Source organism: Eublepharis macularius, chromosome 1, assembly GCF_028583425.1.
Source record: "Eublepharis macularius isolate TG4126 chromosome 1, MPM_Emac_v1.0, whole genome shotgun sequence".
Classification (NCBI taxonomy): Eukaryota; Metazoa; Chordata; class Lepidosauria; order Squamata; family Eublepharidae; genus Eublepharis; species Eublepharis macularius.
Window position 1 is genome coordinate 92,174,632 of NC_072790.1, and position 25,221 is coordinate 92,199,852.

Below are 25,221 nucleotides of genomic sequence, written 5' to 3' on the forward strand. Positions count from 1 at the left end.
GGCAACTTAGGCAGGGATTGTCTGAACTCTGTCTGAACTCCTGCTGTTGCCCTGGAAACCCCAATCTAAGCCCAATTTAGCTTGATAGGCAGGTCTTCCTTTCAAGTGTAGAGCTCCAAATTTGTTACAAGGGAGCAAAGAGCAGGGGGGAGAGAAGCTCCCAGCTCTGACTTTGCAGACAGTGGAGAGACAGTTGCTGTTGGAATTTTGATAGAGTGCATTGGAGCTTGAATTTTCTTTGTGTGTGGTGGGATAGGGATCTACCCCTTCAAGTTCCAGGGCTGCTGCCAGGCTCTGGGCCAAGCTATTATTTATTATTGGTACCTTTCCTGGTGCCTGCTCAGGTCAGGTTTCTGGGAGTGGTGCAGTAGGGATCTTGACCAAACTTAGATGATGGCTGGAGGAGAGCTTGCTGGCCCCCACGAACAGCCAACCACGAACATGTTCATGAACAGGGCCATGTTCGTGGCTGTTCGTTGTTCGTGGATGGCAACAAACAATGAACATCATGTTTGTTTGTTTTCTGTTCATGCCCATCTCTAGTCATAAGGCTTCCAATGTGAAGAGGGAGAAGTGAAAACATTTCTGATTCTCTTCACTAGATTCCTGGGAGTCCGTGAGGTGAAATAATTTGGATGTTGCAAGCTTCTCTGACCCATCATATGGCAGGGGAAGTGTGTGATATCCTCCTGACTTACCCTCATCAAAAGACAATCAAGTACTGCTTGAGCAGCATATTAGAGAGGTTAATTAAGTTAGTTCAAAGCAGTGATGAGGCAAGGGAGATGACCTTCCTTGCTGGGACCTCCCTTAGACCAAAGATTCCTGAGAAAGCAGCTTGGTAATCAGCTGACACAATTCAGACAGCCCTTGTCTTTCAACTCAGTCCTAGCACAATAACAAAGTAATAGAAATTACCTTCTTGCAAATTTTGCAGTGCCCAGGTGATCTGGCTTGTATCCCATAGAAATGTATTGTACTAAGGAAGTCAGTGTGGTGTCATGGTTCGAGTGTTTAATTAGGATATGGGAGAACCAGGTTCAAATCCCTACTTTGCCATGGAAGCTTGCTGGGTGATCATGGTACAGTCACATACACTCAGCATAACCTTTCTCACAGGGTTGTTGTGAGGATAAAATGAAGGATAGGATAATTATGTAAGCCACTTCAGGTTCCCATTGGGGAGAGAGGTGAAGTATTAGTAAAATAAAAATTAAAAAAAAATTAGTTTCTTCCCTACTGGCTACTCCAAGCAATAGCTATGAAAAATCTAAAAGGCACAACCAAAGATGATGAGGTATTTAGGAAGATGGGGAATAACACTTGTTAGTTACCCCTTGAATTATTCCCCTGATATTTGATATGCACCATTAATGTTAGGAAATGTAGTTCCAGTACCCAGAGCTAGTGCTATATATTTCTGGTTGATGTGCTCAAAGCTGGTTGCCAGCACTTTTCTCCTTCCCTCTCTTTTTGATTGAATAATATTGCACACTTAAAGTAGTGTTGCATTTTTCTCATTAGGGTATCCTTTCTAATGAGTACATATAATAAATACAATTAATGAAAGCTTCCTCAGTTTAGATTTTTTGGTTGGCAACTATGTGATCCCATTAATATGTAAAACTCTACATCTCTTTCACATTTGCAGCCCTAAACACTCTACTAATAATCTTTCTATCAGCAGATTTGGTTCATAAATTCCTTTAATAGCCCGTAATCTGCTCTAACGGCTAAGGAATGATTCGCTTGACCCAATTTTAGTATGATTCCAGACCTATAGTTTTATCCTGGTAGCATTCTTCTGGGAGCTTTTCATTTTCCATGTAGGTGTGATTAAAAGCAGTGTTATGTAACCTTAAAATTTTGTTGCTTTTTTTTTTTTAGGCTTTAGCAATGGGAATGATGACAGAATACTATCACTACATCTTTACCACATTGGTAAGTATCTTATAAGAATTTCCTGTTGGCTTCAAAAAAGGCTTTTGCTTTCTTAATTATCTTACTAAACAAACTGAAAGTGGCCTCTCAGGAACAGAAATGATAGAAGTACTGAAGTTTTCTCCATTTCCTTTTTATACATTGCAGTGAAAGCTCTGTCCTGAAGTTGGTTTGATTAATGCTCAGAAATATTATTCTGGAAAACTGGGTGTGTTTTGTTCAGGAGATGGGGTTGGTTTTGTAACACTGCACATTTGTGGAGGTGGAAATAGAAAATAGTATGTAATCCAGAATGTATAGGATTTCCCCCTACCACATTTTTTGGGTTTGCTTTTGTTTGTTTATTTAGAACATTACCCATAATATCATATTTTGGAACATCTAAAGCTCAAACCACCTTTTAACAATTATTTTCTTTTGGTTGTTGTGTCTAGACATATGAAGTTCTGAACTCAGATCTTAGGGCCAAGCTACACATGACAAATGACACTTGAACGGCAAGTGGATTGAGTGGAGGGCAAGTGAACAGGGAGAAATACACTTGCTGTTCAAGTGTCATTCGTCATGTGTAGCTTGTCCCTTAGACAATTTTTTGTTGTGACTGGCATGAACATGGCATCTTGCTATGCTGCCATACTGCCTTCCTCCTGCTGCTTTTCCCCTTTGCATGCAGTGTGTAGTTGAACATGTCCTGGTTTGGGAAGCTTTCAGTCAAACTGCAGTTAGCTTCAGAGTCCAAAAGTGCAAAAAGGAGTTTGTTTCTTCCCCCCAAATGAGTGCATTTTACCAAACCACAAGTAAAGGAGAAGAAGCCTAGTCCAGTTGAATCTTTGGGTCCCTGGATGGAGGACAAAAGGCCTATGAAATCTAGCTCTTGTTGTGTACTCAGAATGGGATGTATTCCAGGGTTACCATGTTTTCCTAAGTCAAAATTGGGAATCATGGGGACTTTAGATATGTATGGGAAGTGACCTGTGAGCGCACACAAAGTGCACGTCTGCATCCCCTGGCAATGATATCATTTCTGGCAGGACCCAGAAGTGACGGGTTATACCATGGGCTGATTTTTAAAAGATTGGCTCAGAGCAAAAATGCTATGTTTGGGGACAATTTTTACTGAATTGGCCCTGGCACAAACTGTCGATTCTGGTTTAAAATGGTGGTTTATCAATTGTTATAACAGCAGAGAGGTCATTAAAGAGTCCTTGATACTATGTTTAAGTGCCAGGGCAACTCTTCATATTCACACAGTGTACCCCAAATTCTAATAGGTACAGAGCTCCCCATGCATACAAATGTATACATACAATGCTTATTTCAGTTAATATTCTTGAAATAATGTGCTATCAAAAACTGCTTAAAGACACATTAAAATCATGGATTTCTAGCATGATAAGAACATATATGAAGCTGTGCTTAACATTTTGTGAAGGACAGCAATGTGTCTATGATTGTTCATAGCAGAGCCAATTCACTAGTGGCTACTTCTTCTCATGCATACAAGTGTTGTTGGAAAATATGTTGGAAAAGCACATATATCAGAATACCAAGGTATCCTTTTTCTGGAAAAAAATCAGCTCTTGAAAATGAGAGTGAATCGTAAAATAACCCAGTTGCCACAGCAGTACGTAATTGGCAAGTATGTGCTACATGCTTATTTGAAGCAGACCTCTGTAGAATATCAATGGATATTCAGTGTTGCCAGTGGAAAGGCCTAGCAAATGATTGGAGGGCATATGATGTGGTTCTCATGTTGAAATTAATGAAGTTTAATACTGTTTAGGTAAGCAGACTGACTGGAAACTGTAACTTTGAAATTTGAACTCCTTGGAGGAATAAAGAGGAATATGTAAAAAAATTAAATAAATAATAAACTAAACCAGAAAAAGAGCTACAATTAATTAGAAACATAGTAACATAGAAACAGATCTGAACATGTCCCAAGGCATCATCTAATCCAGCCTCCTGCACAACAAAGGAAATCAGTTAGCCCTCCGCCTTTCTCAGTGATCCCTGCTCTATGCCCAGAGAAAGGCAAAAAAAAAAAAAAAACCTCCAGGATCCCTGCTGGAGGAAAATTCCTTCCTGATCCCAAAGTGGCAATCGTCATTACCCTGGACATATAAGAAAGGGCCACAAGAGCCAAGCACCAATTTGTCCCTTCACGTATACCCTCTTTTGATCTGTGTACATTCATATCAAGTCAGAGAATCATGATAGCTGTCAGATGACCAGCTATCCTCTTCTTAAATACCTCCAAGAAAGAGAGCCCAACACCTCCTGTGGATGTCTGTTCCACTGAGGGACCACTCTGTCAGGAAGTTCTTCCTAATCTTTAACTGAAAACTGAGTAGTAAAGGATCAGAATGCCTCCTAATTTACCTGCTCCTCTAGGTCACATTCTTCCACTTGCCCTCTTTCTGTGTTTGGTGCTCTTCTTTTTCCTGAGATACCTTCTCTTCTTCCTCCTGTTATCTCCCAAAAGTGCTTCATGTGTGTTTTTCCAAGAACTCTTCACCCTCCCTGATAAGCTGGACCTTGTATCTTCTCATCCAGTAGAACTTATACTTGCTACGAGTTTAATTACCATTAACCTCTGGTAAGAAGAGAAACATGGCACAGACATTGCAGGTCACACCAGCCATGTTACTTGGATCCATATCAGAAGTTGACCAGACTTTCTCACACTCCCCTCAAACTCCCCAGACAAAACTCAGTTTGCACACTACTATGTGTGTGATACAGTTTCTACAGCTCTGCAATTGCAAACCCTGCTCCCGACTCAAGTCAGGTGACTCAGCAATCACAGTTGAAAGGGGAATAAAGAAGGGAAAACACACACTAGCCAATACACAAGTCTTTATTCACTCAGCAGAACTCAGCAGACCCAGGAAAAAGAGGGAAACCAAGCACAAGTGACACACTTGGAACTACCACCTGCTTTCTCCAAGGCAAAACTCACTATTTGCTCATTCCCGATTGCTCGCTCCTTATTGGGCTTCTGCTACAATGAAATATTTCATTTGCTTATTAGGAAACTAGTAGTGGAAGACTTCGTGCTTTTTTCCTGAAGAATTGAGAATAAACTTGGTCTGGTGACAGCTAAGGATAATTTGGGTTATGCCAGCAGATGATAGATTTTTGTGTGCAGTGGAGCCATGTAACTTGCATCACTTTTGGCTCTTCTTCTTTATTAATTACTTCTTACCTGACACAGTGAAAGTCTTGTCCAATAAATTTTCCAGTCACACTGTTTAGCTGTGCTGTTTGGAAGTGTACTTTCCCATGATTGATTTGGAGCCTAATGTAATAGCTCATTAATTCTCTGAACTGTTGTGCATATTTATTATAATTTTGAGTAAACAGGAATGTGTTTAAGTTACATAATTACTAATGCAATTGTCCAAGGTGTCTGGAATCATCCCTCATTTAAACGCAAAAGACTTGGATAACTGAAGTACTGTGATTTTTCATTCTTCCAAGTACTTTTACACCTAGCCAAACTATTTAACATTCTTTAGCTGTCAGGGTTTTTTTGCCATCTCTTGCAGTGGCTTGCGTTGTCTATTGGATAGTGCCAGCAGAATTGTTGGGCTAAAATATTCTTGAGATGTATTGGACACATTTTCCATGTTCTTTTCTGTTTTGTTTGTTTGTGACATGCTACAGTTGGGATGACTTGTATTTAATCTATATGTTATGGCAATTATATGTATATGTCGATGAATTAACATGCCATTTTGATTATGGCTTAATATACGAAGAATCCAGTGTATAAGTGATTATGTGTGGGCATATTCCAAGAATATTTGTGAGTGTGAGTGAGTGAGAGAGAAAGAGAGAGAGAGCTAAACAATATCTTAAAACAAGGACAGGAGAGCAGCTTGGTATCACCCAAGACTGCAGTAAGAGCCAGAAGAAAACATGACCCAGACACATTATGAAAAATGATACTATAAACCCTAATTGAAATTTGGAATGTTAACTATCTTTGAGATTAGCTTGGGTTCTTGTATTAACTATGTACAATTAATCATATCATACTGCTGTGGAAGGATGACTCTGTATTCTCTCTCCTTTTCTCCCCCCTCCCTTGAGAATAGATAAGTGTACTCAGGTCATCCCAGCCCAAGCATTGCTACTGAAAAGGACAGTCTGGACTATAACTATTACTTTTAAAAAATTACAGAGCATAAAGAACATTGTTCTGGGGACATATGAGGGAGGATGTGTTTCCCAGAACAAAGAATGTGATAGAGCTTTGTCAGGCAAGGGACTCTGTCCCATTGATTAAACACTGTTTGTAGGTAATCCTCTTCATATGCCTGCATAGTCAGTAGCACAGGAGCCACTTTCACACTGTGTTATCCCATGTTACTGGGAAGTGTGCTCAAACATCACAACCCATGTGGCTACCCTTGCACTCTGTTCATTTAATATGGATCATTAGCATAAGCCTCTGATAGGTCTATTCTTCATGGATTTTTCTAATTCCAGTCTACACACTCCAAGTTGCAATTATACAATTGACTGACAAGGTAACACGTTAACATTGTGGAAAATGCTGTTTGCATCTCCATATCAAAGGAGTTGTTTACATCCCTCCTCTCCTCCTCCCCTCCCCTCTCCTCCTCTATATTTGACCAGGTTCTTTCTGCCCTCCATCTGACGAAGAGAACTGTGGTTCTCGAAAGCTTATGCTACAATAAAATTGGTTAGTCTTAAAGGTGCTACTGGACTCTTTTTGATTGTGGAAAAGACACTGTTTTGTTTTAACAGTTAAGAAGAACAAAAGTCCATCTACTTCAGTATACTGTTTCCCCACAGTGGCCAGCTATCCCATCACCCAGGCAGGAAGGTAAATTGAAACAAGGCTTCAGAACTAAATAAGCCGGTTTAAATAATGTGATCATTACATACTAGAGCAATCTTAGAAAGCCTGTTACTCACTGAAGTGAATGCAGCCTATCAGACAGGTATGGTGGTTTAACAGGGAGTCCCTGAACTTTCTGTTTTTATTGTCTGCCTCAGACTGTAATAAACAAAAAGGGGGCAAACCTCACATGGCCTGTGGATTCCATTTGGTATAGCAAGCCAAAGGTTTAGCAGGCCTTAGTGCCACACAGATATGTTGGACTTCCTCAGCTTCTTTGTATCAACAGTATGTCACAGAGTCAGGTGGGCAACAGCTCAGTGGGATACTGCTCTGTGTTCTTGATGCTCCAGTGCACTTACTGTAACTTGCAGCTTTGTAACTATGGACAGCATTGCAGCTCTCATTCACGATGCTGAGAACTACTAATATACCAACTAGAAGTTTTGTTTAGAGTTTTAGCTTGTGATAATTAGTTTTTGTAATATAGAATATCAGATGAGCAAGATTCAGGTCCCAGTAGCACTTTAGAGACCATTAGATTTCCAGGTTGTGAGCTTTTGAGAACTAAAGCTCCCTTTGTCTATCTTGTTCTTCTACTACAGACCAACATGGCTACCCACCTGAGAATAACTGATGAATCACAGAAAACAGGTTTATTAAAATAAAACGTAGTAACATCTGTCTAATTCAGACAAAGAATGTTAATGAATAGCAAGGGATGTGGTTCAGTATCTTTGGGTGACATTTCCATTACTGTATAATATTAATAGCTCTTTATTTCAGTTATGGCTGTAAGTACATATAAGTATCAAGTAGCTACATACATTAGTTTAATGTATGTTGTGGAATTATTAGCAATTAATTACACATTTATACCTTTGAGCTTGTTCAGTTCACTTGATTATTGTAAAGTCTCATGCCTGCATTTGGAAAATAAAGCAACAAAAAAGTCCCTGTTTGAACAGAGCAATAAGAATTCAGAATGTATGAAAGCATTTACTAATGTCTATCTTTTCCTTCCTTCAGGACCTTTTTGCTCTTGATGTCGAGCCCTACCGATACAGTGGCGTGAACATGACCGGATTTAGAATTTTAAATATAGAAAATAGCCAGGTGGCATCCATCATTGAAAAGTGGTCCATGGAAAGATTACAGGCACCACCGAAACCTGATTCAGGTTTGCTGGATGGATTTATGACGGTATGAATGCTAATTTACAGTTCAGCTTATATGTAACACCTCACTTCATTGTTTAGAATTTCAGCCTTCCATTCAGTAGCATGTCATTACTGCACACTTTTTTCTTAGTCACTTAAATTTAATCATAATGTTCCAAACTGCATTAAGAATTGAACAAAAGTTTGTGGCCTGAATCCTGCACACTGTTGTGGAAGTATAGCTACTAGAAATATTGGAAGTTAGAGGCTTAGTACCAGAATATGGGTCTAACTGTGGCACTGGTGGGTAATGTGAAGGGCCATATTCCTCTCTGTTTCCCTGTGAAATGTTTATGTGCATTTGGATCATTGAGTATGCCTAGAAAACACACAAGATGTGATTAGGGTTTTTGTAACTTGACAAACATTGGATTTGGTTTTAATTGCCAGGCAAATCACCAACTCAGCCTCTGTTGCTACCTTTAATGGCCAGGTTTTTGATGCTGGGATTTTAAAAAACAATCAGTTTCATTTAATATGGCAAGTTGTAGGCTGTAAGAATTTCTGAGCTATTTAATAATAGTATGGGAAATATACCTCCTTGATGTACTAGGGACTCTGTTTCATGGCAGAGTTATTGCAATGGGCAGTCATTACACATCTATTGTTCAATTACCTTAAGTCTATTAAACATTGATCTAAACCATCTTCAACCATTAAATTAATATAGTTTGATTAGCTATTAGAGAACTCCTGTTATAACCCTTTTTGAAATTGGGGTGAACAGAGGACATTTCCTTACTATCAGCCAAAGTGCCATAAACAATTTTTTGTGATAGCCTTTCAGTAACAATAGTATAATCTCTCTTCCATATGTACTACACTGAGGGATAGAAAAGAGGGTCTTATTGTGGAATAGGGTATAGCAGCTGTGCAATTATATGGTCTTTATGAAAACCTGGTTTGACTCATGTCCAGTATAGACATGGACACGAATGGGGAAAAAAACCCCAACACCCTGTTTGTTGTTCGGTGCCATCCATGAACAACAAACAATGAACATGAACGAGCATGAACTGTTCCCGGATGTGTTCGTTGTTCGTGGGGGCCAGAACCCCCTCACCCAACCCCTCCCCCACTTAGCCCCCTCTCCCCTCAAACCCACTTACCTGGCCCTTTAAAGATCCTTTAAACTATCAGCTGGCAGGTGGCAGGAGGGGATTCCCCCCTGCCGCCTGCCAGCTGATAGTTTAAAGGACCCTTTCCTGCCATGTGCAAGTGGCAGGGCCCCTTAAACACCCCACAAATTGACCTTCCCAATGTCCAATACCCCCCAAATTTGCAGGGGACATAGTCCTCACTATCCTCCAAAGACCCCCCAAGTTTCAGAGAGATTACGCCCCAGGAAAGGCATGATCCATGGGTCTCCCCATTGGCAGTCATTTTCTCTTCACAGTGGCAAAAATGGGACTCTCTGCTGGAAGGAAAGCCAGAAGGAGTTCAGACAGAATTCAGTCCCTCCTTGCCTCTGGTTGCCAAGGGGGTTGATTGCAGCAGGTGCTTGACTGTCTGGCTTGCGACAGGGCATGAACAAGGCTTTTAACGACCACCAGTTCGGTTAGGATGGGGCCTCATGAACAGCTTGTTTGAGAACAGCAGATTAGGCTGTTTGTGGGTTTTTTATGTACGTAATGCTGTTCGTGCCCATGTCTAGTCCAGTATAGAAGACAGGGAGAGCACAACTTCCAAAGACTGAAGATACAATTGGGCATTCATATAATCAGGCACTGAGAGAGAGAGAGAGAGAGAGAGAGAGAGAGAGAGAGGTTCTTTAAAATGAGAAAGATTTTTGGAGTGATTGACTGACTGATTTAAAAAAAAAACTATGTTGACTTTCTACCCAAATAAGACCGTCAAGACAATGACTATCAGAACATTAAAACTTTGAACATTAAAACAGCATTTAAAATAATATATAAATTAATTAAATAAAATCATATAAACATAAAACACCAAAGTAGGGACAAAGGTCAATAACAGAGTATGCCAAACAAAGCAAAAATGTTTCATCCACTGGAAAAAGACACTATGCTATGGCAGCTTCTCTCATCTGAACAGGACCCTCTGCAGATGCCACCCTGCAGTCAGGCAAATTCAGCAGCTGCCCATGCACATGCATTCTCTGTAATAGCCTCCATCTTGTGGAATAGTCTGTCTGAAGAGGTCAGGAGGAAAGCTCCTAGTCTCCCAGCTTCCCACAAACGTGCAAAACTGAATTATTCAGGTGGGCTTTCTAATACAGATAATAGGGCTGGTTCAAAGTGATGCTGTGATAAAGTGATAGGGATTGTAGACTATACCACCATGCACTGTCTGTTAATGTTGCTTATTATGTCATGTCAAATAGCTTATGTTTTGTTTCAGCATTGCTTCAGCCTGGTATCAGATTTCTGCTTGTTTTCAAATTTATGCAATCTATAACCTATTGTATTGTTTGCTGAATGTCCGTACTTTCACCTTGAGTCTCCTTGAGAAAGGCAGACTATAAATGAGATAGATAAAATAAAAATAAATGATAGAGGGAGACTGTCGAATCTCCCTGGGAAGGAAAGTCCAAATTTTTGATGCCACAACTGAGAAGGCCCTTTCTCAGGTTGCCACCTGTCTAGCCTTAAATGGCCAGAGCTTGAAACAGGGCCTCCAACGATGACTGGAGTGAATGGGTAGGTTCACATAGGAGTAGGCAGTCTGTAAGGTATGCTGCCTCCAAGCCATATAGAGCTTTAAGGGTCAATTGCAACACCTTTAATTGGACCTGGAAACAAACTGGGTGCCAGTGTAGGTGGAACAAGACTGGAAGGATGTGGTCTCTACTCCAGTCAGAATTCGGGATGCAGCATTCTGTACCTGCTATAATTTCTAGACACTCTTCAAGGTCAGCCTCTCATAGAGCACATTGAAATAGTCTAATCAAGATGTTATCAAGGCATACACTAAAGTGGAGATCTTTTCTGCCCAGGAAGAGCTGCAGTTGGCTTACCAGCCAAAGCTGGTGAAAGGCACCACTGACCACTGCTGCCACCTTTCTATCTAACAGGAGGCCTGGGTCCAGTAGCACCCCAAGCTATGAACTTGTTCCTTTAGGGGAAATGCAACCCCACCCGGAACAGGAAATATCCCCTTTTCCTGGGTCAAACTTTCCCCCCACCAGTAGCACTTCCATTTTGGGGGGATCTGGTTTGTTTGTTAGCCCTTATCCTTTCCAAAACCAGGAACCGGTTATGGTTTCCACAGCCTCCTTGGAATCTGTGGGAAGTGAGAGTTAGTGTCATATACATATTGGTAGCAACTCAGCCCAAATCACTGGATGCCCTCTCCAAATGGTTTTAATGGAAATGGTGAAAAGCATAGGGGTCAAGACAGAACTTTGCAGGACCCTGTAGGCCAGAGGCCAAAGAGTGGAGCACCAGTCCCTCAGTACTATGTTCTGAAACCTACTTCCAGGTAGATCCAAACCCACCATAAAACAGTATCTCTTAGACCCCCAACCCCAAAAGGGGGCCCAGAAGGATACCATGATTTATGGAATCAAAACTTGCCCAGAAGTCTAGGACAAGTAACAGGTTGAATTTCCCCTGTCCATCTCCTGGTACAGGTCATCCACCTGGGCGATCAAAGCCATTTCATTCCTGTAACCAGGCCTGAATACAGGTTAGAACAAATCCAAACATTCAACTCCATTCAGGAATTTCTAAACTTACCCAGCCACCATTTGTTTAATTACCTTGCTCAAGAATTTTACATTTGAGACCAGGCAGTAGTTATTTCACTCGCCTGAGTCTGGAGTAGTTTTCTTTAGGAATGGATTCACCCCTGCCTGCTTAAGGCAGGAGTGACAAACCCCTTTCTAAGGATCCAGTTCCCTTTGATGGTGGGGGATCCCCTGCTCGCCCCTTTCGCCCCTTGCAACTACTTACCAGGCCAGTGGGGAAAAAAGAATGTCCTGGGAAAACCAGGAAGGTAAGCTGTGAGGGTAAGGGAAGGAATTTACTCTTTCCTGAACCCACTTCTCCAGCATCCCCCAGGCAGACTTAAGCAGCCAAGAGTGACAACAATCTCAAGGGTGACAAGCAATAAGTCTCAAACTACCAAGAATCCTGTCTACATCCAAGCTAAAATTTGTTCCATATAATTGGACAAATTGTCACCCTGGGACCGTCCAATCCTGCTGTCATTGCTTATGAAAAGTCCAAGTTGGAATGGATGCAAGAAATTTTATTAACAAAGTGCTTAACAAAATGATTGCAGCAGGCTGCAGAACAGTCCACCTCCTTTAGGCCAGAGCTTACTAGGCCCTTGATTACCTGGAAGAGTTACACAGGTCTGCACTGTACAACTGCCATGGTGGCAGAGAAATGTTCTTTCTTTGCCTCTATCACTGCAATAGAATAGACTTTAAAATGAGCTCTAGTCCATGCCTTGTCATATTTGTCCTGTGTCTTTCTCTATTGATGCTCTAGTTGTCTCCCTTGACTTTTGTTCATCTGCAGCCCATCAGTTAATCAAGGGGCTGCCCTGTCTATTAGACCTGAGAGAGGATGTCTAGCTGTGATCATGTCACTTGCCCAGGTCATTTCCTTATTCCAGAGATCAGCCAGAGCATCAACAGGAGCACCAACCACATCAGTAGGAAATTCTCCTAATGCCATCTGATAACCAGTCAGATCTATCAGACTTTGTGAGGCAGATCATCTTAATTGATCCGCCCCCCTCTACAGAGTCTTAGTGTCCCTGTAAGTCTAAACTTCACTGAGTAGTGATCTGTCCATGACAAGGGGATCACCTTCAATCTCACACCTTCAGTTCACCTTCTTCCTGCCCAGAGCAGAACACCAGATCAGGAGTGCGTGGGGCCTGTTACTACCCGAAGCAGGCCCCTGGTTGTCATAGAGATGAAGAAATCATGAGCTACTTCTACCTGACAGGTTAGCCTTGGCATAGATGTTGAAGTCTCTAAAACAACCAGCCTTGGAGTTTTCAATACCACCTCTGAGACCATCCTCACTAGCTAAAGACAGGGAGACAGTTTGGCAGCAGGTTGGGCAGCACACCAATAGAATCTCAATCCTGTCTTGCACTCTGGACACTAGATACATACTTTCAAAACCAACAGAGTCCTAGACAGGGCACAGGGGGATAGAATCCCAGTAGACTACAGCAACACCTTCTTTCCACTTACCAAGCCTTTGCTGATGCATCACTGAGTACCGAGTTTATGGGGCCTATGGGAGAGGTTAACTCTTCCCTCCCTCAGCCAGGTGTCTGTGATACATGCCAGGTCAGCCCTTTCATCTAGAATTAAATCATGGAGGTTGCTGCCTTGCCTGTAACTAGCATTTATGGTTACTAGCATCAACAATATTTAGTCAATGTCTTTGCCCTTTTTCACAGGTTTTGGGCTATGTACATTAGATTGTCCCATTTCTTCCTTCACACTAACTCGTTAAGATCAGTAGTGTTCAATGAGGATATGATACATCAGAACTCAAGATCAGTAATATAGCCGTTATGAAACACTTGTGCTATATCATGCACAAAATAGTATACAGTGGCAGGAAATGTAGGAGTTGTCCTTCACCATGTAATTTTCATTGCAGTTAGATATCCAACATGATATGTAAGTAACCATTTATTTATTCAAATATTATCATATTTTGTTATCAGCTTTCTGATTGACTAGTTTGATCATATTTGTATAAATAAAAATATTCTACTTTTCAGCATACCTACCTGAAAAGGTGAAAACACAAAACCAATTTAAAATAGTTGGTTGTTGGGGGTTTTCCGGGCTGTATTGCCGTGGTCTTGGCATTGTAGTTCCTGACGTTTCGCCAGCAGCTGTGGCTGGCATCTTCAGAGGTGTAGCACCAAAAGACTCTTTGGTCTTTTGGTGCTACACCTCTGAAGATGCCAGCCACAGCTGCTGGCGAAACGTCAGGAACTACAATGCCAAGACCACGGCAATACAGCCCGGAAAACCCCCAACAACCATCGTTCTCCGGCCGTGAAAGCCTTCGACAATACATCAATTTAAAATAGTCTAGGAAAAAAACACAACAGGGATCCAACAGAGGACAAAACAAAGCAATAGAGTAAAACCATAAAGATAAAAATAGTTAAGAGTTAAATACCTGAATCTCAAAAGCAGTGAATATATTACCTTGGGAAAATTAAGTTTCCAGATACAAAACAGATACAGGTCTTGAAAATGGGTTATACCTATATACAGATGAAATCATGTGTGTGTGTGTGTTCATACACTGATGCATGTATAGAGCTATCATTCTAACCCCCTTTTTAAGTATCAATCTGTTACAGCCTTAGTATCTGCTACATAGTTTTCTTTAAAAAATTTAGGAAGGGGGGTACTTATATAATGTTAACTTGTATGCATTGCTCACCAAAAAATTAAATAAACTTCTACTAGCGAGATAATGAGCTATTGCCAGCACTGGGAACATCTCCATTTATTTCACATACATGCTTAAATTACTAGTGCATCTCATGTTCTCTCTCTCCCCTCTCCCTCACTCCATGCTGTTTAAAGCAGTAGGAAGGCAATAGGAAGCTCAGCATAGATCCTTGTGCCAGGAAAAAAAGACTCATTATTACTACTGGTTATATAGTCATTTGTCACTATATAAGATCCCAGAGCTTATGCAGTTCTCCCTGACTTTATCTCCAAGCTATAGCTGAAAATAAAAAAAAGAAAAGGATTGGATTTGTTTATGAAGTCTCATGGCTCAGTTAACCCCTTTAATTGGTTCCTTGGAGCTATCACCTGAGTCCATCTATTCAGCTACACAGTAATGAATGTTTTGCGTTTTATGTGCGAGAGAGGTGGTGATAGTGAGTAGAAGCATTTTGAAGGATGCATGATTAGATATTTCTTTTAGCTATATAAAGCTTATCTCCCCAGCTACTACCACCAGTGTGCATTCCTTGTTGGGCGTTGCTATGATATAGAGCAGCATTCCCCAACCTAGTGCCCATGGATGCCATAGTGCCTGCCAGCACATCCCCTGGTGCCCAGCATGTGTTCCAGGGAAGTGGAGGACCTGTGAAGGCAGGACCTGTAATTGGCTGCCTTCATCCAAATAAAAGGGTCCTTCTCCCTCTCCCTTTAGTAGTATCTTGGGTTGTGTGTTGTTATTCTTTATTCCGCATTTCCCTTTTTCTAGTGTGTGACTGTGCAGGTGTATGTTTGGCTCCGCCTCCTGCAACAACTATTTTGTGATGGTGCTACCACCCTGTTTCAAAATACCAAAGGTGCCATCAGGCTCCAAAAGGTTGGTGTTGTGGGCTGGGCCTGCCCAAGCTGATAGTCCCAAGTCTGAGCGCCAATACAAAGCCAAGGGGGAGTTCAAGATTTAAAAGCCAAGTCCAATCCATAGTCAGAGCACAAGGTAAATGCCAGGGGTGTGTCCGGAATCCAAAAGCCAGGTCAAGTCCAGTCCAAGGTCAGTTAGCAATAGCATCAGGTCTAGGAGTAGGCACAAGCACAATACAAGCAATACAGAGCAGTTGCAGGTAGGTGACACTTTGCTTCCACACCTGGCAGTTTCTCCAGCCAGGCTTTTATAGCCAGGTGTGGTTTGCAGCCAGCTGCTGGGGCTCCACCCTGACTTTACTCATCACTGGTCACCAGCAGCTGGCTTCAGCTCAGGAGATGAGCACTGTGCCATCTATCCTGCAGTTCCAATTTCTGCTGTTGTCTGCGGCACTCTTTGAGTGTGGGTGAACCTGGTGGGGGTGGAAGCCCCTGGCTGGGCTACACCTGTGGTGTTGGATGTCTCTGGCTGAGCTTCCACTGTGGTATTGTGGCTAGAGGGTGCTGCTGGCACCTCTGCCTCAGCTGCTGGCTGTGAACTCTGATCAGCCAGCAGCTGTTGTTCCTGATCATCGGCTTCTGTTGAGTCAAGGTGAGGGCTGGTTACATGGAGCTCCTCTTCTCCTGAGGAGTCCTGGCTGGTTACACGAGGCTCCTCTCCTCCAGAGGAGTCCTCACTCTCATCGAGTCCAGACTAGGCCACGGCAGTTGGAGTCTCCTGCCATAGAGTATGAACCATGACTATTTCTGCGAAACTTTCTGAATCTTTCTTGGGACATGTTCAGAACATGTCTTCCTTCACTCTTAGTTTGGATTTCAGAACATGTAGAAAGCAGCTGAGGTATAAAATAAAGGGGGACGAAAATTGCTCCTTCCTTCATATCCTATCTAGGCTGTGGGGTAAGGAGAACCGGTTGTGGTCTGCTCAGCTACTACTGAGTGATACTGAATCATCCTCACAGTAAGGGAATGCATGAAGGTCCCTAGAGTGATAATACTAGTGGTCTGTCATAAAATCTGTATATATTACCAATGATTTCTGAGTGCTACTTATGGACACTAGGCAGGGATGTAGCAGAGAGAATGAAATTCCATCTAGAGAGTCAGACCTTTGCTTCCTTTTTAATTTGTTCTGCCCACATACATGAGTCAGTGGGATGGAAATGGCAGGAATTGATAGGAAACAATTTATAGCTGTTACCTAGCTCACTTATATGCTGGCAATATCACCTGTAAACAGAATGCTAACTTCTTTGCTTCATGGGAAGAGGTGACATCAGAGTTTGAATCCCAGCCCTTGCCTATAGTACTGGCCTCTTTTTAAAAATCCTGTCTCCACAGGGTAAGCACCATAAAAATATAATTTGATGAATTTAAAAAAATGTGAATAAACTGCTGAATTCAGCATTACCTGGAATCAAATAATTTTGGATCATTGCTTCACTGGGAAATATAGTATAAGTGGACAAGAAGAAAGAAGGAACCAGGGCCGATTCCAGACGGCCCTCCCCATCCCGAAACGTCGTGCGTCATCACGTGGAAAACGCGAAATTTCGTGTTTTCCGCACGATGACGCGTGACGTTTCGGGATGGGGAGGGCCGTCTGGAATCGGCCCAGGTCTATTTTAGAGATGGTTTAGAGCATGAAGCATCACTAAGCTGTATTTTGTATTAAATCTTGTTGGATGTTACCAGCCTCAGACAACAGATATCTACATGCAAATGGTGTTGTCTGAGTCTCCATTGTGACAGGTTCCATTTTGAAGCTTCCTACTCTAACATTATTCTGCAATGGCAGAAAATATTCACATATCCCACCCACATTTCCCCCTGTGTGTTGATTCACAGGTTATCTTGTGGTACATTAAAAGTAAACACCAACATTTAACAAAATGGAGCTCTTGCATCTAGTGTATGAATAATGTACCTTTAAATTTGTATTTCAGAAATGTCAGCTATGATGACTTTTGTGGGTATGTATACATTTGGGTATTTTGGAAAGCACAGAAGAAATATAGCAGAGAGGGCCTTGAGCTTTCAGCTCAGATGATATTAACTCTGCAGAATACAAAGACAATCCCAGTATAGTATTTCCGTGGACTAGGTTGCTACATAATAGTTGTCAGCATTTGGGAAGTATGGTTGTTTCTCCCACAGTTGTTAAATTTGTTCTATACAAAGTATCATTTAAACATTTTCTCCACAACAACTGTTTCCTTATTACTATAAGCAATGCAGAGGTTTTATCAAGATCGTACCAGATTTAGATTATTCTTCTCACAACCATATGTGACAAAGAAGCAGTGTTCCTGTGGCGTGGACGAGATCCAACTAACCTGCTGCTACAGAGAAAGGAAAGCTTAATAGAGAACCAAAACATGGCTAGCAACTAAGGTTTTAAAGTTAATTTGCTCATGAACAAATGACTTAAATACTTTTCATGTCTCTGATTCTCTCAACCACTGCAATAGTATACAGAAATTAATTTAATCTACCGCAGAGCATGTCTGAGTGATTAATTAGCCAATGTTTGTGTGGTACTTCAAAAAAGTCAAGTATGATTTTAGGGTGTCTCAACACATATGTAGTGTCCAGACATTACATGAAGTGGTGGTATTGCTTTACCCTGCTCTGGTTAGACCTCACTTGGAGTATTGTATTTGGTTATGGGCACTGCAGTTTAAGGAGGGCATTGACAAGCTAGAATGTGTCCAAAGGAGGGCAACAAAGATGGTGAGAGATCTGGAGATCATCTTATGAAGAAAGGTGATATGATACCAGAACCAATGGGTGAAAATTAAATCAAAAGAGTTTTCAGCTAAATGTTAGGAAGAACTTCCTGACAGAGTGGTTCCTCAGTGGAGCAGACTTCCTTGGGAGGTGGTGGGTATCCTTCTTCGGAGGTTTATAAGAAGAGGCTAGACAGCAATGATGACTCTATGACTCAATATGAATTTAGGCTGATCAGGAAAGGGAGACCAGGAAGGAATGAGCCTGTGCTAGGCTCTCATGGCTTTTTCTTATATGCCAAGCTAATAGTGATTGCCACTTTGAGGTCAGGAAGGAATTTTCCTCCAGGCTAGATTACCTAGGGATCCTGCAAGTCTTTTGCCTTCCTTTGGAAATGGAGCAGGGGTCACTGAGGGAATGCGGGGAGGGGTTGTAGCTGTGAATTTCCTGCATTGTGCCAAGGGTTGGGCTAGATGACCCTTGATGTAGCTTCCAACTCTATATTTCTATGTTTAAACCCCAACTTTTCCACCTTCTTGGCTCCATTTCTTGTTTTCCTCAGCTGCAGAATTCATTAATTGGGCATGGAGGACTCTTGGGCTCCTCCAGTCTCCTCTGTTCCACTTCCTCTACATCTCTCAAGCCCTGGAATAATAAGAGGATGCTAGCAATGCAATCAGCACAACCATCTTGGAAGAGGGCAACACAGTTTAAATGCTCTTTTTTTTGTCAAGGGAGCCTGAAACTGCCTTCTGTAGAATGGTCTGTGTGTTTTGAGCATTTAATCACTCTTCCATATTGAGATTTGGAAGGGGGAAGGATTTGAGTAAGCACTCTCCTGCCTTGAGACAGAGAATGTGAAGCTGGCTGAAGTGACTGGGCACTGCATATCAATTGACTGGCTGCTAAAATCACAGGAGGAAGGAGGCAGGGAGGTAAAGCCCAAGCCCTGCTCTTCTCTAGGGCCTGCACTTTTGTTTTGTGCCCTCCAGCAACAGCAGATAGGCTGGCTGCACCACTGCTTCTTCTTGCTTGCCTTTGCCAGCCACTCTTTCCCACATTCAAAAATACCTTTGTTAGGGATTTTCTTCCGGATTGGGAAATTCTTGGAGATTTGGGAGTGGATCTTGACAAGAGAGGGGTTTGGGGAGAGAAGGGACCTTAGTTGGGCATACTGCCATAGAGTCCACACTCTAAAGCAGCCATTTGAGAAGAAACAGGCCTGCTTTGGCCTACAATTATATTTTACATTTAGTCCTGTTTGACGTGAGTTGAAATGTATCGTGGACATGCTTGTTAATTTGAGTGACCTTATTTCCAGAGTTATGTCTAGAGATTGGCACGAACCGGAATACGAACCCAAAAACCCACAAACCAGCCCAGTTTGTGGTTTGTGAACCAGCAGTTTGTGGAAGCTCATTTCCACGAACTTCCATGAACTGGTCCGCTGGTTTGTTTGGTTTGTTTTAACACCAATGCCCCTTTCCCTGCTGCTGCAACAGGGCTTGGCTAGCTGGTCGGGAACTCTCGGCCGGCCAGCCAAGCCCCACCCACAGTTTAAATGGCCATTCCCCCACCACTTGGAGCAGCGGGGAAATGGCCATTTAAACTGTGGGTGGAGTGGGGCTTGGCTGGCCGGTTGGGAGTTCCCGGCCAGCCCCGCTGTTTAAATGATCAGCTGCTTGTCGGGGATCTCCCCGACAAGCAGCTGATTTGGGGGTTTAAAGCCCTTTCCCCTGCTGCTGCTAAGCAGCTGGAAAGGGGCATTTAAACCCCACGAACCACGAACTGGTTCGTGAACTTGCCCCAGTTCGTGGAAGTTCGTGGTTCCTGGTTCGTGAAAATACCACAAACCACGAACTGCACAGTTCGGTTTTTTCGCGGTTTGTGCTCACCTCTAGTTATGTCCAGGTTTGTTTTCTGCCCAAGTGTGAGACTTGAAACCATTACATTGGAAGTATAGGAGACCCAAAGTTGATAGCATTCTATCCACTGAAGCTTATCTGAATTAAGTTTCACTTCTCAGGAAGAAGCAGGTGCAATAATTTATGGACATGGTATAGTTGTAGAGCATCATCCTCTTATGTCATTGTCAGGCTCTGATGGGTCAACCAGATCTCCCCATGTTGCTACAGAATATGGGATAACAATGGTTAGTTCAGTTATGCCTTTGGCCCGGGTTTGGGATCCAGCTTGCATCCCTATCCTTGGCCATCTGGAATCACAGCTAAATCTTAAAACTTGGAACCTTTGGTGCTAGAAGCTCTGTTAGACAGGCATAAAATCGTGTCAGGTATGTTTAGGTATTATATTAATTAGCACTTTTTTGATATTTTACCTTTTCTTTCTGTGCTCTTTCTAAAATTAGTATTGTATTCACCTTTTTAATAAACAAAAATATTTTACATCTGTATGGTGTCTCTGATTTGTAGCATCCATTTGAAAATAGTGCCTAGGCCAGTTTGGCCCTCTGCTACCTTTTGTAACTTTTTGGCCAGTCTCAGCACAGCTGACCTGAGGCACAGTCTGGTAAGGCCTGATGCTTTGTTCCCGAGACTCTGGCTAAGACTTAATAGGAGAAAGGGAGGCAGCTACTGAATATGGAGCAAGTAATCCTTTGCTAAGACCTCCCTGACTCTGTGAACTCCTTGAGTTCTTGACCACTTTCTCCAGGGCAACTGATCATTTGTAATCCAAAGATCAGTTTAAATTCTAGGAGATCTTCAGGCTCCACCTGGAGGTTGGCATCCTTTCTGTCTATGCAACTATTGTATCAGTGAAGTGTTTGATTTAATGGGTTTTTTAAAAAAAAAACAGACCAGTCTGTTTCATGTGTGTATTGGTTCCTGGCTCCCTATTGAGATAGTAATATTAGTAATAATTCCTTGTTTCAATGAATAGCCATAAATTACTACTACTTCTCCTAAGAATATCTTGGCACTTATCAAATCTCTGCCATTTTCCCTGCCTGTATTTAGTGTTGCTCTGCATTTCTATTGTTATATGCAGAACAGATTAAATGCAGAACAGATTCAAGCTGGAAAACAGGATTAGACGTGCACAAAATGAAAAGCAAAAATAATGATAAAATAGATAAAGTACAAGCAAATGTGGATGCTTAGGTTCAGCAAAACTGCCTCTCTCATGATTTATTCCTCTCTCCAATATAGGGAAAATATCAAATATAAACTTAATTTTCCTAGGGAATACTTCTGTATTGACCTTATACTTTAGCATTTACCATCAGCAAAATGCCTCACTGCACCAGCCATATTGAGCTGCTAAACTGAACATTAAAGAATGGCATTAATATTTGGAACAAGGGGAAAAATCCTATTCATATCAACATAAGATGAAATCAGATAGCTATATCAGATGATAAGAAAAAGCAATTAGCAAAGAAAACTTTATGCTAATTAGGCAGCAGAGCTTGGTAGGTCATCTTAATTATGCATATTTAGCTATGACTTGCGGCGCAGCACACCATGGAAGATTAATATGAGAGCAAATGGAACTATTAAGCCATATGATATTCACACCACAGTCTAAATTTACATATTTCTACAAATATAAATGCAAGGCCTTGTGTTGTATTGTTATTAATTTTGTAGAAGAAGGATACAAGTTCCATTTACTGTGTAGAACTATTTTTCAATCAAATTTACTTGCATGTTGATAGTCTCAAATCATATATCTAAAAAAATACTTCTGGCTGTATGGAATGTATTGTAAAGATCAACTTTGATTTATTTGAAAGATCATTCCCTGTTTGTCAAACCTCTGCTTGCAATTATGTTATAAGTTGGATTGTACATGGGCATCTGGCTAGAAGTTATTTCCGTACTTGTAATGGCACTTTTTCCTTATGCCACAATCACTGAAGCACTTGAATTTCTCCAAATCAGTTTGCATGGCTGTTCATGGGTTAGAAATATTCACAGGAAGAGGCAAGAAACTGTATATTATATTTATCTATGTTCTAAACATATTCCCATATGCAGGCAAGTCTGCTAGTGCTTTCATCACAGAATTCATCAGAATGTTGTCAAGTTGAGGTTCATGTGTATAAATTTCATTTGTGAACTAGGAGTTAAGGTATCAACAAATTTGCTGAGTTGGGGGTTTTCCACACTTTTTTGGATTTGTTTTTTGGTCAGTTCTGGCCCCATACTGCTTCGGTTTATCCTCCAATTTCTGTACACATTTTGCCTTTAGTTTTTGCTTTTTTTGTTTATCCCCCCCCCCCCCCGCCGCCCCATGTCATCTGTTCCTTTGAAACCACTTTTATCTTGATCTTCTTCTGGAAGCCAATTTTGAGTGATTCCCCCCCCCACTTCATTCTTTGGTTTTGTTTGTCCCACCCACTCACACTTACCTCCAACTCACTTTTCAATGATATCTCTGCAAGGGAAGAGGCTAGAGGCTTGCGTTTTTAAACAAATGAAAGCTGGGAATTTAGAGAACCTACTGCAATAAATCAAGATGAAATTGACTATTTTTTTAAAAAAAAATATGCAAAAGCCCTAGTGGTCTGGGAAAGAGGGGTGGCCACTTCTGGAGCCTAAAAGAGCAACACAGTTTGAAAAGCACATCACTGCTGCTGCTCTGTGCTCCATCCCAACAGAGGTCAGTAGTATGCCCTACCAGTGCCAGCCTCTGCCTCCTGGCTCTGGGTCAATCCAGACTGTGCTTTCCATTTTAGATCCTGATGGGGGGAGCAGGTATCAGTGATGGGATCCACTTCCTTTTAGGCTTCTCTGTGCAGACTTCCCCATGTGTTCAGTTTCTATCTTTTTTAAAAAAACACCTCATATTGATATAGTGATATAAGCATGTGTAAAAAGTAAAAGGATGTGGTGGACTTGTGATGCCACCAATGATGCCACCAGTGATGACAGTACCCTCACTTGAAAATCTTGATTATTTAAGGCACTTGAGAAAGAAAAGAAACCATCTCTGCAATGATAAAAATGCAAAGGGGGGCAGACAATCCGATTTCAGTGCTTATGGACTGACTGCTACAAAAATCAGGAACGTTGAATGTGTGGAAAAGCCTTTAGATACAAAAGAAAACGGAGATTTAAAGAAAGAGTAATAGACTTGTCACCACAATTCCTCCCGTGCTGTTTTATAGATGTTTAAAAAGTAGTTAAGGATCCCCAATCAACACTGATATGTATGTATGCATCTGCTTTGGATCACAGCCAGTATGTTTCTAACTGGAGTTTTAGCAGCAGGCTTCCTCCTTTTCCTCATCTGTCTTATTTCTACACATTCTGATCTAGCTAGGGGTTTGATGTGTGTGAAAATCTGCTGCTATGCATATATCCCATCCATGCAAGGAATCACATGTGCAGATGGGTTATGTGTGCATGGTTCCCCTCTCTCATCCAACAGCTGGGGCTGTGTATGTCAGAGTCCTTTAAAAAAGAATCACCTTCCACTAGTCAGCTGTTCTTAAGGAAGGTAAGATAATAGATTGAGACTGTCCCTTTCTCATCAAATATTAAATATTCTTACTATTTTGAAAGGGTTTAGCATGTGCTACCCTGGCTATTCAATGTGTGTTCCTTTGAATTGAAATGATACTGGTTTTCTTCTCTATATGTATTTTTCTGTAATTTTTTGCATGCATTTACTCTTTTCTTTACCTTTTAAAAAATGCTTTAGTGATTGTCTCTTTGAATGATATGCTTGAAGAAATATACAAGTACTCAGTAAATAGCAAGATTAGATTTCCCCCCCAGAATGCATTTCATATCCTTGTTTCTTGTACACTACTTATTTAGTATCCAGAGTGCAAGTCAGATCTTCAGAAAGGGGAAAGTATAAAAAAAAACAGTAGACATAAGCCATCAAGAAAAATGCAGCTGGTTTTTAATAGTTTTGGCCTTGGAACTATTTTTCCCCTTAACACATATGTAAACGTATAAAGTCCTTATAAAGATTTTGAGCAGTGATCACATAGAGTTGGCTTTGTATGGAAGTTTTCATACTTGGGGTTTTCCCAGCAGTGCTTTAGAAATCAATGAATGAAAATCTGTTAGTGTAGTGACTGTGTTGGCAAACTGTGGACATTGAGCTGCAGAAGCTGACAGGCTGCCTTGAATATTAAAGACTGTTCAACTTAGAAAGCATCTCTCTTGAGGATTTCTCTCCTCCATTTCGCCTCCCCACCCCACTGTCTAGATGAAGCTCTAACTTCCAAATGGTCTTCGCTGGAGACAGCAGAAAGAATTCCTCTTTTAAAAAGACTCTTCTTCACTCCTACTTTTTACTTTAGTCAGAGTCTGAGCCAGGTTGCTTCAGAACTTGTGAGTGCTAAGGCTCAGGGAGTGTATGAATTAGGAAAAAGAATGCCTGGGGGCATAAGCAAAATGTTTTTATCTCATCAGCAAGTAGTACTAACGACAAGTGCATACACTTCTGTAGTTGAAAGTCCTGCCCTTGTAAAATTGAAGAGATTCACTTTCAGGCTATCTTGTGCTCCAGTAGACAGTTCTAGATTTTGTTTTTAAACAATATTTATAAGAACATTTAAGGAATTCTAGAATGGTGATAAAAGTTCAAAATACTTTGTCCGGCACTCAAACTGACAGTTTACGCTGTCTATTTTATGAATTTTGTTTGAAAAATGTGAACATCTTATAATTGCTAGCTATTGTAGCTTATGTATCCAGCTTTGTTAATGTCAGTTTTTACATCGCAGAAGACATAATATGACCATAACTGTTAATGAACACAAATTTGAAAGCATTGGGTTTAGGGAAAGCTTGTTGTGCTAGATGTTCCTTCTAAGCTTCCAGGGCAATAAATAAATTGCTTTCTTTCATCTGAGAAAACCATTTACTTCCGTGGTCTGATTTGATCATATTTACTAATTTCACATCTATTTAAAACAGTTAGTTTTGCAGACAATCAATTTGTCTGTCAGAAGAAGGTGTTGATCTTTTCTGTGTTCGCTCTCCCCCCCAGCAATTGTTTCTGATCGCTGGAAACTAGGTTTTGAGGGTTGCAGGCCCCTTATGGGTCCATGATGACCATGTGGATTGGGAGGCTACACTGGGGAGAGAAAACAGCAAAATCCTCCTCTTCTGTTGGTATAGCTCTGTTGTTGAAAAGTGATT

At 41.3% G+C, this 25,221-nt stretch overlaps 1 protein-coding gene across 2 annotated transcripts in view; it reads left to right on the forward strand.

The window, feature by feature from the left end:
- Positions 1–25,221, forward strand: part of GRIK2 (glutamate ionotropic receptor kainate type subunit 2) — a 786,155-nt gene that overhangs the window by 303,544 nt on the left and 457,390 nt on the right. For both annotated transcript variants that reach the window (XM_054974427.1, XM_054974423.1), the window contains exons 5-6: positions 1,888–1,941; positions 7,844–8,017. In XM_054974427.1, coding sequence (XP_054830402.1) covers positions 1,888–1,941; positions 7,844–8,017 — 228 coding nt within the window. The remainder of the gene's footprint in view (positions 1–1,887; positions 1,942–7,843; positions 8,018–25,221) is intronic.